The 12555-nt window shown below is 47.9% G+C and overlaps 1 protein-coding gene across 28 annotated transcripts in view; it reads left to right on the forward strand.

The window, feature by feature from the left end:
• Window positions 1–12555, forward strand: part of NCOR2 (nuclear receptor corepressor 2) — a 494549-nt gene that overhangs the window by 245231 nt on the left and 236763 nt on the right. For all 28 annotated transcript variants that reach the window (XM_075898492.1, XM_075898501.1, XM_075898496.1 and 25 more), the window contains one exon: window positions 3666–3779. In XM_075898492.1, coding sequence (XP_075754607.1) covers window positions 3666–3779 — 114 coding nt within the window. The remainder of the gene's footprint in view (window positions 1–3665; window positions 3780–12555) is intronic.

Consider the following 12555-nt stretch of genomic DNA (forward strand, 5'->3'; position numbering starts at 1 on the left):
CAAAATGCTTTTTGGAAGTGCAACACTGACACCTGCTGGCAAAGGTGGAGCCAGTAGTGGTCTGGGATTTTGCATTATGGTAGAGGAACTCTTGTGAGACATGGCCTATTTGCTAAATCTGCCTGGTAGGCTCATCATGTTAAAGAACAATTCCCCCTACTGAATTTTATCTGCTGTTTCTCAGCCTCTTGTCCTTAGAAAATTTTTTAGAAATTGATTTCTTGATCTGGAAACCCTGCTTCTTTTGGGCAAGTCTCAGAGGGGCAATGGTGTTAGTCTATATTGGCAAAAAAAACGAGGAGTCCTGTGGCAACTTATAGATGAACAGATTTATGTGGGCTTAAGCTTTCATGGGCAAAAACATTTGTTCGTCTTTAAGGTGCCACGGGACTCCTGTTTCTTTTTTGTTTAAGTTTCCATGGTTTTGTGCATGTGTAGCTTAATCACTAGCGATTTCTGCCTATGAAATAGCATGTGCCTGGATTAATCATAAACATTCAAATGATAGCTACCTCTGAGGATGGGCAACCCTTCCAAATACTGACTAGATTCACAGAAGACTGGAAAAGCCAGACACAGTCAAAGCTATGTCAGCTCATTACTCATGCAACATGATCAAATGGGAGGGAATCTGGCTTGCTGCCATATGTATTGCAGATTAAGTATTTGAAGCTGGGGAAAGGGAAGAGGTGCTGCCTTCATTTAGAAAGGGATTGGTTTTAAGAGAAAAGGGAAGCTTAGGATGTCGCTAATGACCAGGCTTTGTGTTGCCTACAAGATACTACAGCGGGATTTTCATCCTTGAAGAAGAGGGAAGTTGCAGGCAACTGCTAGTGCAGGGTTGGCGTGTCACTGTCAAGTCTCATTCTGATTTTCTGATTGTAAAGGTCACAGTCCCAGCCTGGTTTTTTTGGCAGACCTTTAAGATCTGTCTTTGTTCGTGTCTGAGTACCTTGACCTATTTTGCTTTGCCATTTTCCACAAATTCCGAGGGAAACTATTGCTGGCTAAACCTACTGAGGTCAGGTTTGTGATCTCAGAGAGCATGGAGGGGGGAAGTACCTCTCTCTAGGCCATATATTCTAACTGGTGGACCTGCACCTTCCATAATTGTTCAGTACTGTACCCATACAGAGTAGAGACACTGTAATTCTTCCATGCATTTTAGCTAAACTTAGATTTGCAGGGGTGCTGGTTTTGTTTTTAAGGAGCTATCTTTAATGGCATCCACTTACTGTCAAATATTCATTTCTGAATTTGCCTAGGGATATAAGGGGGAGTATTCGACTTATTGGCTACTTTCATTTCCCCCCTCAACACTGTCAGAGGCAGCAGGGTTGGGGCAGGGGCTGTTGCCACAAAGCAGCCCCTGCCCATGGGAGGTCCCAACTCCCCACTGGAACCCCTGTGGACAGGGGCTGCTGCCACCTGGGCAGGCTGCCTGGCTCAGTCTCAGCTTATGCTGGTCTGGGACCAAACCTCATCGTGACTCTGCAATTTAAAACACAGTGTGGGGAGAAGGGAAGCAGGCTGCTCGGCTGCTGCTGTCTTTCAAATTGCAGCTCTGCAGCGGGGTTTGGTCCCACTCCTGGCACAACCAGGGTCTGAACCGGGCTGCCTATCGACTAATCAAGTAGTCGATAAAAATTCTATCGACTACTAAATTAGTTAAATACATACCTCTTAACATTCCTAGATTTGCCATCAAGATCTTCTTTGGACCAATTAGAACAGATTCAGCCACTTGAAGAATCTCTGTGTATCTGCCAAATCACTTTATCACAGTTTCCCAAATCCTTTCCCAAATAGGTTTTTTTTTTTTTTAATTTTTAATAAACTGTGGCTCTTCTGTTTTGAGTTTCTGGATGTTGTCGTTTGGGGGACTGCAAAGCACATCTTTTCTATTGTGAGAATAGTGCAGGCATTTCATCCCCCATACCAAAATCCTGGATCCTAATGGTCGTAGACTCTAGGAAAATTCTGGTCTGGATTGGAACTTTGCTGTAGGGACCTAGCTTTGTTTGGAAGAGATTCTAGTTGAAGAAAGAACTATAGGTTGAACCTCTGTGGTCCAGAACTCTCTGGTCTGGCAACATCTGTGGTCCAGAATGATTTTAGTTAGCTGGATGTCCACTGATCATAATTGTAACCAAGTTTTCCACAGTCCCATAAAGTGTGTTTACAGTCTCAGTGCTCTGTGCTGTTATTTAGCTCTAGTTTACCCCTAAATGTCTTCTAAGAACCCAATTAGCAGTGAGAGTGTGGGTAATCTACTAGACAGTATTGACCTCCATGGTCCAGCAAATTCTCTGTTTTGGTACCAGTCAGGTCCCGAGGGTGCTGGATTAAAGACATTCAATCTGTAGAAGTGTCCTGTAAACACCAGGGGAAAGTAGTTCTTCAAGATCCTGATTGCTGTTCGTTCCCAGGTGGAGTTAAACATGTTGGTCCTAACCTCTGTTCCCTCTAATTTTTTCCATCTCAAGTACAAGTCCTGGGTGGGCCTGAATGGACCAAGTGGGCCCTTTTGACTATGCCATTGATTCATTCACTTGCAATCTCTCTCCAGGGCAGGGGAAACTGAACTGAACACTTCCTAACCTTCTCTAGTTTGCCTCTGTTGGGTTGTTGAGTTTTCACCAGATTCCGTTCAATTCCCTGAGCTTAATGGAAAAAAGAAAAGGGGATTTGAAAACCCCCTTCCAGAAACAGGGTGTTGGACTGTATGATTGAGACTGTGCCTCTCTGTGGTCTACCTGCCCATTTCCCTTCTACGTCTCTGCCCTGTCTCCTGCCCTTTATGCACAGGATGTACTCCCCTTTCTCTTTGAGATTCCTACAGCTGCCATCTCCTGCTTTTCTGAATCATTGCTTACATATTGCCTCTGCCGGGTTGCTTGCAGCTCCCTCCTGCTTGGCTCCTATGTAGGAGAGCTGTCTCTTCTGCCTTCCTTCTGAAGTCGGTTCATGCTGGTGTTCCCTCATCCACCCCACCTCGTTTGTATTGTCTGCCTACAGTACCCCGTCTGACACCAGATTGTGAGTTCTCTCAAGCACTTTGACTTTGATCCTCGCTGTACAGTGCCTAGCCCCTGGGAGCCCGCATGCTTGAGTGAGGTTCTGCAGTAAATAGAAAAAGGCTTATATCAAACCACAGAAGGCATCTCATTCAAGTGAAGAACTAGGAAATCAGCAGTGGAATATTAAGCCTAAAGAGTTCAATAATCCCTAAACTCTCCCCATTCTCCCCTTTAAACACAAGAGTGGGGAGAGTTAAGACCTACACAAGGTACTTGTGCAACTCCAAGTTAAGACCTACACAAGGAATTTTTGGTGCCCTGAGAAATATTTTTCCACCATGGAATTTCCATTATGCTGCTTTTTAATGTGTCACCCCTCTACTCGAGATTCACAGGCCAGATCTGAGAAGGCCACTTTCCCCACCGTTTGTGGCCAGAAGACATGAGAGCAAAGGCAACACGAAATGTTCAAGGATTATGTTCCTCGTCTCTGAGCCCTGTTGGCTTGCTGATGTCTCACAGGAAGTGGTTTATGGTTAGGTTATCTATATCTGTTGCGCAGGAACCAGTCTCAGGTGGACAGCGTTTCTTTTTTTGAACCACTCATTTTATTTTTTTCCTTCTCTTCTTTTCAACCTTTTGCAGCAACAGTTGGAGGAGGAAGCAGCCAAACCACCGGAGCCTGAGAAACCGATATCGCCCCCACCCATTGAGTCCAAGCATCGCAGCTTAGTGCAGATAATCTATGATGAGAACAGGGTAAGTCACTTACCAACCAGCTCTTGTTGAATTGACTGAGGAGTTCGCACAGCAGTTGTACTGGGTGTATGCCAGCAGTGCTGTCTGTATTATTATCAGCCTTGTAAGAATTGACGAGGACCAGGCCAATACAGGAGTGGGAACTGGATTTCTGGCAGCTCTTAGACAGTAGCACATGCTGATGACTGACATGTTATATGGTCTCTTGTGGCAATTGCGAGAGGTGATGGTGGGTGGATGTTGAAAAGCAGCCAGCTCAAAGGGTGCTAATTGTGCAGTGGGGCTCTGTGTTGCTGGAGGGTTTAATGAGACAAGCCTTGGATTTGCAGTACCTAGAATGCTGCCCTGGAATCTCCTGATCCTGTGATTGACCAACAGGAACCACTCAGCATAACATGCTGCTGGGGTAAATTGAGTTCTTGAGTTACTGCGAAACTGTAGTATGAGCCCACAGAAAAGTGGGTGCTCTCTGTTGTGTGTGGATGACACAAATCCTGTGATGCTCTCCATCAGCCTGGTGATCTTACCTCAAACTCCCCTCTTACCAGAGGGCAGCCACCTAGGAGAGATCCAGGTTCTGCCTAGCTGATAAGCAGGGCACCCAAAGCTGGCGGTATGTGTTTATGTTGGTGGTGTACAGCTGCACTGAACAAAGTTTATTCCACACATGGGAGGACAAAATTAGAGGAAACATTGCCTCACCTGGTTGGATGTGCTGGAAGGTTGGTCTCTTGCCTGCCTCCTTGTCCTCTAGTGATGGCCGCCCTTCTGTGTAGCTTGTAAGCACAGTATTGAATCTATCATGTTCAAACCTAGATACCTCAGACATCCAAATCCCATGTTTAGGCACCTGGATGGAAGTAGCGCCTGCAGCTCCCATTGGTCTTGTTTGAAAATATTTGCCTCTGCCATAGGCTGAGCACTTTGGTATCACGGCGCAGGGGTGATGTGTGGGGGGGCATGAGGGGTCACATGTACCCCCACAAGGCAGGAGGGCTGGGGAAAAGAGGGTCAGGATCACCCCAGCATTCCTCAGAATTGGCATGGCTGCAGAGCAACATGAGCTGAGGCTGCCTTGTTATGCTTCCACCCTCCCCACTGTGGATGAGTGCAGAGGGGGCAGGCATGGTTTCCTGTTGCCGACACTGGCCCTTTGACCACACTAGTCCCTGGGCAACCACCACAGTGAGAGAAAAGGTAAGGGAAGGGCCAGAGCAAGGGGGAGTCCTGGGGCCCCTTCATGAGACACCTCTGTCACAGGGCTTATCTAAAAGGTTACAGCTAGCATTCTGCACCTGTCTGGTGTGCAGAGTTCCCAGTGATCTCTGTGCTGCTCCTCTAGGCCAATGTTTGGTTGCGACCCTCAGTGGGGAGTGTTGTGAGACCTTTAACATTTTAACACATTCAAACAAAGAAACCTTCTCCCCATACTTCCCACACACCCTTATCCTTCAAGGCAGGTAGCTCTCTATCAGCCTTTCAGAATGCATACAGGTGCATTCTCTCAGCTTATTATTGTAACTGATGCATGTTTGTCTTCTTTTGAAGTCAATGTGAGGGTATTGCAGACATTTTTAACATTGAAGGGGTCATTGACCTGGAAACGTTGAGAAAAACCTTGGATTAGTGGAATGAGTTTGCCCTTTATTGCTTTCTGGAGAGCCACTTTGTAGGGCAATGCCTATGGCTTTTCTGGCTTTGCCAGGGACTGGAAAGAGTATCGTATCAGAGTGTCGTCACGGCCCAAGGGCTCAGTGTGGTTTTTCCACCCCTAGGGATCACTCTTTCAGTGCACTTGCTAGGTGCACAGTGGAGGAGATGAATGCAGTGCTTGGATTTTTGCGGCAGGCAGGGCTAGACTCCTAGAGTGGTGTTCTCTTTTGGAAGTTCCATGGTGCCATGATTCAAACAGCATTGAATGACAACACTAAGCATCCAGCCTGCTTGGGGACACTGGGGTCACTGAATTGTCCAGCAGGCGGTGCTGAAAGCAACGTGGTGAACAATGTGAGTTCAAAACGTGTCCTTGAGAGCAAATGGTTACACTGGATTGGAAACTGTCGTGTGCAGTGGATTGGCTTCAGTTCTTAGTTTGTGGTTTCCGTTTGTCTGTGTGCAGCAGTTTATTCAGCAGTGCTGCTGCTATTCATCCCTCCCCCAGATCTGGCTTTGGCTTTGCTATGAGCCTTGGTAATAGAGTGTGGCTGTTCAAAAGAGGTGTGGAATCTGTGGTCACACAGAGGTCGGGTCTGACACCGTGTCTTTCACGTACAGCTCTGTTAGCATGGGCAGATGGCTGAGATGTGGAAGGCAGATGCTGCTTCTCTCCTCTGTTTTGGGGGATCCCATTGTAGAATAATAAGAGGAAACATTTTAAATGGATTTATCCCTGGATAGAAAAAGTTAATAAACAAGCACACACCCTCCTTTTCTTTTTGCCTTACGTTGGAAATTGAGCTCACATGGCTGCTGCTGGGGAGGGCAGTTAAAGCAGCCTTCAGATTAGGGACTGAGGAGGGAATGGAACAGGTGTGGCATTCTATAGGCATATGCATATGAATCAAAGCAGCCTTGCAATTGGCACTTTAGTAACACACAGGATAAGGGTTTGGGTTGTGCGTGCTTGGCTCACCCCTCTTTCGCTGTGGCTGCTCAGAATGGGGTTCTCCAAGATTGTCTTTCGGGCAGCTTCCCTTGGGTGGGGACCTACCGGGAAATTCTGCCTCCTCCTTCGCTTCTGGGGGTTCCTTTTTCTTTCATGACCACTACTGTTTTCTCAGGCTTGCATTCAACTACCTTGGAGACTCAGTGCAGGTTGATTTGTCAAACCCAAGGTAACTCCATGAAGAGCAAAACAAATTGGCAAGAAGAGCTGAGAAGTATTTCGATACTGTGGTGGTGGACTCAGTCTCAGAATATTAATGTAGCAGAACAGAAGAAGTCTAAACTGTGTACTTAATAGGGGTGTGACAGTAGCTTATTAAACTATTAACGGGTAAGTGAATGCTTATCAGTTAATGATATAGGCTACATGCAACCACCACCCCTCTTCCACCAGCGGCTCTGACCAGTAAATTTTTTAGTGAGCTGGCCAGCAGCCTGGTTCCTACAGGAACTATTCCCAGTGCTGCTCTGAAATAACATGCATATAGCTCCCAGGACTGACTCAGGCTGCCTGCAGAGACGCAGAGGGGGTAGCTCTACATTGAGTGCTTGCAGTGCTATCCCTTATTGATTAATTGTGTAGATGACAAAATTTTTGTTGACTACACAATCAACAAATTACACGCTTCTTAACATCCCTAGTATTCTGGAGCTGAGGTCATGAACTTCTACAGCTCAGAATCTTTTTTAGGTTGGGGGCTGCTGACCCACAGGAAGATCAGTCAGGGGCCACACACAAGTGAGAAGGAAGGAAAAAACCCAAACTCTCGGTGACATGGCGCTGACTGAGAAGGAGAAAGACACTCCCCATATTCCCCTCTCATACCAGCGCCTAGGAGGCTCAAGGCTAATAGATTTTGTGTGCTCTAATGCCGCAGTGGGGTAGGGGGCCAGGGGCCTGGAGCATAAACATAGGCTTCCCAATGCAGGAGGGGGCAGCCCTGAGCTTCAGGGGCTGGATCCAGGCAAGCTGGGGGCCTCCTTGGGTTCCTGGGCTTTAGGTTTCCCACCCCAGCTCTACAGTTTGAGCTAAAAGCCAGCTGGCTTTCAGCTAAGGCTGTCGGGCACACTCATTCTCTCTCTGTAAGTGGTCTCAGTGCCACTATGTGGGACAGTGAGCCACACCCAGTAGGTGTGTTTGGTACATGATCTCTTATTTCTGCTGATTATTAGAGTCTGTGTAGAGCAGGGCTGCTCATCTTTGGAAGCCTTGGGGACCGCAGTACTCACAGCACATGCCAAGGGCGGCAACTTAAGTGTGGTTGTATATACATGCAAATATATATGCAAATAGCTTTTTTCACATTGAAGGGCATGAATACAAAAATTAAGGCAAGACTACATAACACACAGACCCTATTTAAGTCAGTTCTGCTGATATTAATAAAATCCAGTATTTACCTGATTTCCACCCATATGACAGCACTTTTAATGAGCAATGATAGTCCAGGAATTTAACTACTAAAACACATATCAACAGAAGACCACGATATTGACTCCCCATTGTGGAGCGTGTTCCTCATGTTGAGCCCCACATAAACCCACACTGCACTGTGGGCTTCAAACAAATGGTATTCCTCTTGCTGCCATTTGTGCCTCTGAAAATCTCTGCCTGTGCATACCTTGATCCAAGATGCTTTGTCAATCTGTTCTCAGTGAGCACTGGAAGAGTTGCCTGCAGGTTCTGTACTTGTCCCCTTTTGCATCCAGTGCATGCATGACCACCCAGACAGTGCATACAGATGTGGGCCTTGTGTCCGGACAAAGAGGTGTCACATGGCCAGGTGCAATTTTAGGGCTCATCTTTGTAGCAAACCAGGGTGTGAATCTGTAGCTGGGGTGGGGAACCTCAGGCCTGGGGCTAGATGCCTTGACTTTCCTGGATCCTGCCCCTGAGACCCAGCCATGCCATTACTCCCCTCCTGCAGGGCTGGAGCACACAAAATCTACTAGCCTGGACCCTCCAGGCTCTGGTGTGCGAGGGGAATGTGGGGAGTGTCTTTCTCCTTCTTAGTCAGGGACCATGTCAGTGAAGGTTTGATTTTTCTTCTCATTTGTGTGTGGCCCTTGACTGATTTTTCTGTCCCAAAAATGGATCTGCAACTCTGATTTACAGCATCCCAGCTCCTTCCAGCTTCCTATGCTCTGGAACTTTCAGTACCCTGTATTAGAAGTTAAGAACATAAGAACGGCCGCACTGGGTCAGACCAAAGGTCCATCTAGCCCAGTAGCCTGTCTGCCAACAGTGGCCAGCACCAGGTGCCCCAGAGAAGACAATGACCAAGCGATTTGTCTCCTGTCATCCTTCTCCAGCCTCTGACAAACAGAGGCCAGGGACACCGTTTCTATCCCCTGGCTAATAGCCTTTTATGGACCTAACCTCCATGAAATTATCTAGCTTCTCTTTAAACTCTATTATAGTCCTAGCCTTCACAGCCTCCTCTGGCAAGGAGTTCCGCAGGTTGACTACACGCTGTTTGAAGAAGAACTTTCTTTTATTAGTTTTAAACCTGCTACCCATTAAGTTAGTATCCAGCAAGCTGACATGCTGTGGATTCACACCCTGGTTTGCTATGCAGTAGCTCGCTATGTTAGGCAAAGCTCCAGAAGCATGTTTGAGATGTTGCTCAGCGTTTTCGCTGCTACCCGAGGATCAAGGCACAGGTGCACGAAGGGTGACATTTTCAGAGTCACCCAAGCTCCATTTTCACTTGGGAGCCTGAGACACTCACAAGTCCTTTTTGAAGATGTTCCTCTGGATCTATTTACACACCGTCCTTGGGAGCCTTATGGAACCCTCCACTTGATTGGACATTTGCTGCTTGATGTTCTTTGGGGTTCTGCTAAGGACACACAGGTCCACGCAGCCAGCTGATGTGTGTTCATTTTAGGGATGTTTGAGTGTTTAACAGTGTTGGTTACACTCAGCAAAGCCTCCTTCCCAGGAGCAGGGCGGGCAAGGGCTGCTTTCTCTGCTGCTGGGGAGGAAGCTTCCTTGCCCAGCGTAGCTCCTCTCTGAGATCTGGGCTGGCAGGGACTGACAGCCTTGCTCCTGGAGAGGCTTCGCTATGGGCTCGACAGTATAAAGCTAAGCTTCATACTGCAGAACCTGAAGCACGGGTAACCCAGTTACTCTTAATTCATGCTTGTATGGTTCCCCTAATACATGATTTTTAACATCCCTAGTTAATTTCTCACAGTAGCATTCCCTGCTCCTTGGTCTCACTGCCAGGAGAGCAGTCTCGAGTTAAACCAGGGGAATCTGCTTCTGTACCCATTGTAAATTGCTGCTGCATGATGGCACCCAGCTGGTACTAGTGTCACAATTATTATGTAAGAGGAAAATGGGTGATTGTTTGAATTTAACTGTGGAAGTGGCCCTCAGTCTCCCCAGAGGAGAAAAGGATGAAGAGCTTGTCCTGACACTTCTGTGGTGGCAGGAATCTCCCAGGAGTTTGTAATTAGACCTCCTGGCAGCATTATTGTCTCAAGGCAACCTCCCCTGTCATTTTCACCTTAAACTCTCATAACCAGGACAGGTGCCCTGGGAATATTGTTATTAATTTTGTTATTCCATAGGCTGTTCAGTGGAGAGAGATCTCTCCCACTTCTTTCTTCTTACATTTTTTTTCTGACATTGCTGACAATTTGGCTCCGCATTGCTGGCCCTGAGTAGCTCTGGTTTTAAGCAAAAATTCCAGATCTGTAAGTGCTGGGTATTTTTTTTTCCAATTGCTTTGTGACTATAACTCATCCCCCATTTAGCTTTGTTCATAGCTCATTTGTCAGGAAGCCCTGGAGGAGGCTCCCTGGCTCCAATCAGCAATCCCTCCTCACCCTGCCTCTGCCCTGTGCCCATTACCACAGCAGGGGAATGCACTGTTTGTGGAAGTCCAAGGTTAATGCTGCTCTCTGAATTCTCCATCACTACATAGGGTATGTCTACACTACCACCCTAATTCGAACTAGGGTGGTTAATGTAGGCAACCGAAGTTGCAAATGAAGCCCGGGATTTGAATTTCCCAGACTTCATTTGCATCTTGCCGGGCGCCGCCATTTTTAAATGTCCGCTAGTTCGGACTCCGTGCCCGCGGCTACACGTGGCACAGACTAGGTAGTTCGGATTAGGCTTCCTATTCCGAACTACCGTTACTCCTCATGTAGCCGCGGGCACTGAGTCCGAACTAGCGGACATTTAAAAATGGCGGCGCCCGGCAAGATGCAAATAAACGAAGCCCGGGAAATTCAAATCCCGGGCTTCATTTGCAACTTCGGTTGCCTACATTAACCAGCCTAGTTCGAACTAGGGTGGTAGTGTAGACATACCCATACAGACTCAGTGTCACTTATTACAGCCTGTTGCCAGGACATGCCTGTGTATATGTTTACAGGTTTTCAGCAAATCCCTGTTAGGGATGTTAGAAACTAATTATTTTAATAACTATGTAACTGCTAAAATTCTTAGTAGATACATGGTTAATCAGTCCTCCCCTCCCCAAGGAAGTGGGGTGGCAGCCACTGTGCTCCCAGCCCCATTCCCAGGGGGACCCCTTCTGCACCCTGCACACACCAGGTCCCTCCTGTCACCCCTGGCCGCTGGGGGCACGAGCTCGCTGCGGACAAAGGCTGCTTCACCTTGGAGGAGTCTCTATCCAAGTGCCCTAAAGACAGGGGCTACTGCTGCCCTCAGGCTGCTGCCTCTGATACAGAGTATCTGTAAGAAATTGAATTTACTTTCACTCCTGCTGACCGAATGTGGTGGGGCCATGGACACTGAGCTTTCCTTTAAATTAAGATTGCACGCCCTTCAAAAATATATAGTCTAGCTCATCTGCAAGATATGGCCTTGATGCAGAAATCACTTGGGGAAATTCCCTGGCCTCTGGTGTGAGGATTGAGTGGCACGTGAGCCGATTTTCACGGGCACTCGAGCCTCCCCGCTGGTTCCCTATGGCGACTGTCCCAATTTTAACTGCCATTGCTCCTCGTGCAGCTCAGCAGCCTCTTTCCTGCCTCCTCACAGAGAGTGTAGGTTGCTTTATTGGAGCTTTGCTGGCGGGCAGCTGGGCCGGCTTTTGGTGGTGTGCATTTTCTAGCCACTCTGCCAGAGCCGGCCTTAGGCCAATTCGTCTGATTCGTGCTCCCCTCCTTCATTACTGTTCCCCTCCCTCATTATTGCCTCCTTCCCATCCCCCACTGTCTCCCCCCCGCATTCCCTTCCCTCATTACTGCCTCCTTCCCATCCCCCACTGCCTCTCCCCCCCCCCCCACATTCCCTTCCCTCATTACTGCCTCCCCATCCCCTCTGCCCTGTCCCCCTGCATTCCCCTCCCTCATTACTGCCTCCTTCCCATCCCCCACTGCCCGTCCCCCCTGCACTCCCCGCCCTCATTACTGTCTCCTTCCCATCCCCCACTGCACCCTTCCCATGCTCCCATCCTTCTTTACTGCCTCCTTCATACCCCTGCTTTCTCCTTCCCCTCCATTTTGCTTCTTCGTCTTCCTGAAATTTTCTGTAGAGCTGCTTGTGTATAAAGAGAGAACTACATTTACAGCACCTCTCTGGACAGCCATATGCCTGCATCTCCTTCACCTATTTCTTCCATCTCTTGAGGCTGAGCTGTTTTACCCCCATTGCTTGTTCATATCTAGGACAGTAGAGCTACTAACTGTGGCTCTAGTCAGTGCCATACACCTTTCTCCACTTGCCTCTGCACTGTGAGGCTCAACCCAGGCTTCTCTGGGGCTGCAGGGCTATAATTGAGAGCCGGATTCAGCTCAGAGACTTGATAGCTTTTATCTCCCTGGAGTCTTGCCTGAGACAGCTAGTCTCTGATCTGAGTGTTGAGCTGGTCTTTGAAACGCAGACACATCCGCTTTCCTTTCCTTTCAAATTTTGAGCTCACAACTTCTCTCTCTTTTGGAGGGGATGAGTTAATGTCAAGATGCTCGCTGCAGCTTTTTATGTTCCGAGCTGCTGCTGGGGGACCGTGATTAACCACAGTGTCATTTGGGTTTGGATGTAATTCCCTTCTTTCGCCATTGCAGGTGCGGGTGCTGATGGGTTGTGGCACTGCTTGCCCTTTCAGGCTTTGCTGTCAGACTTTTGAAA

This window comes from Pelodiscus sinensis, chromosome 15, assembly GCF_049634645.1.
Source record: "Pelodiscus sinensis isolate JC-2024 chromosome 15, ASM4963464v1, whole genome shotgun sequence".
In the NCBI taxonomy this organism is placed as follows: domain Eukaryota; kingdom Metazoa; phylum Chordata; order Testudines; family Trionychidae; genus Pelodiscus; species Pelodiscus sinensis.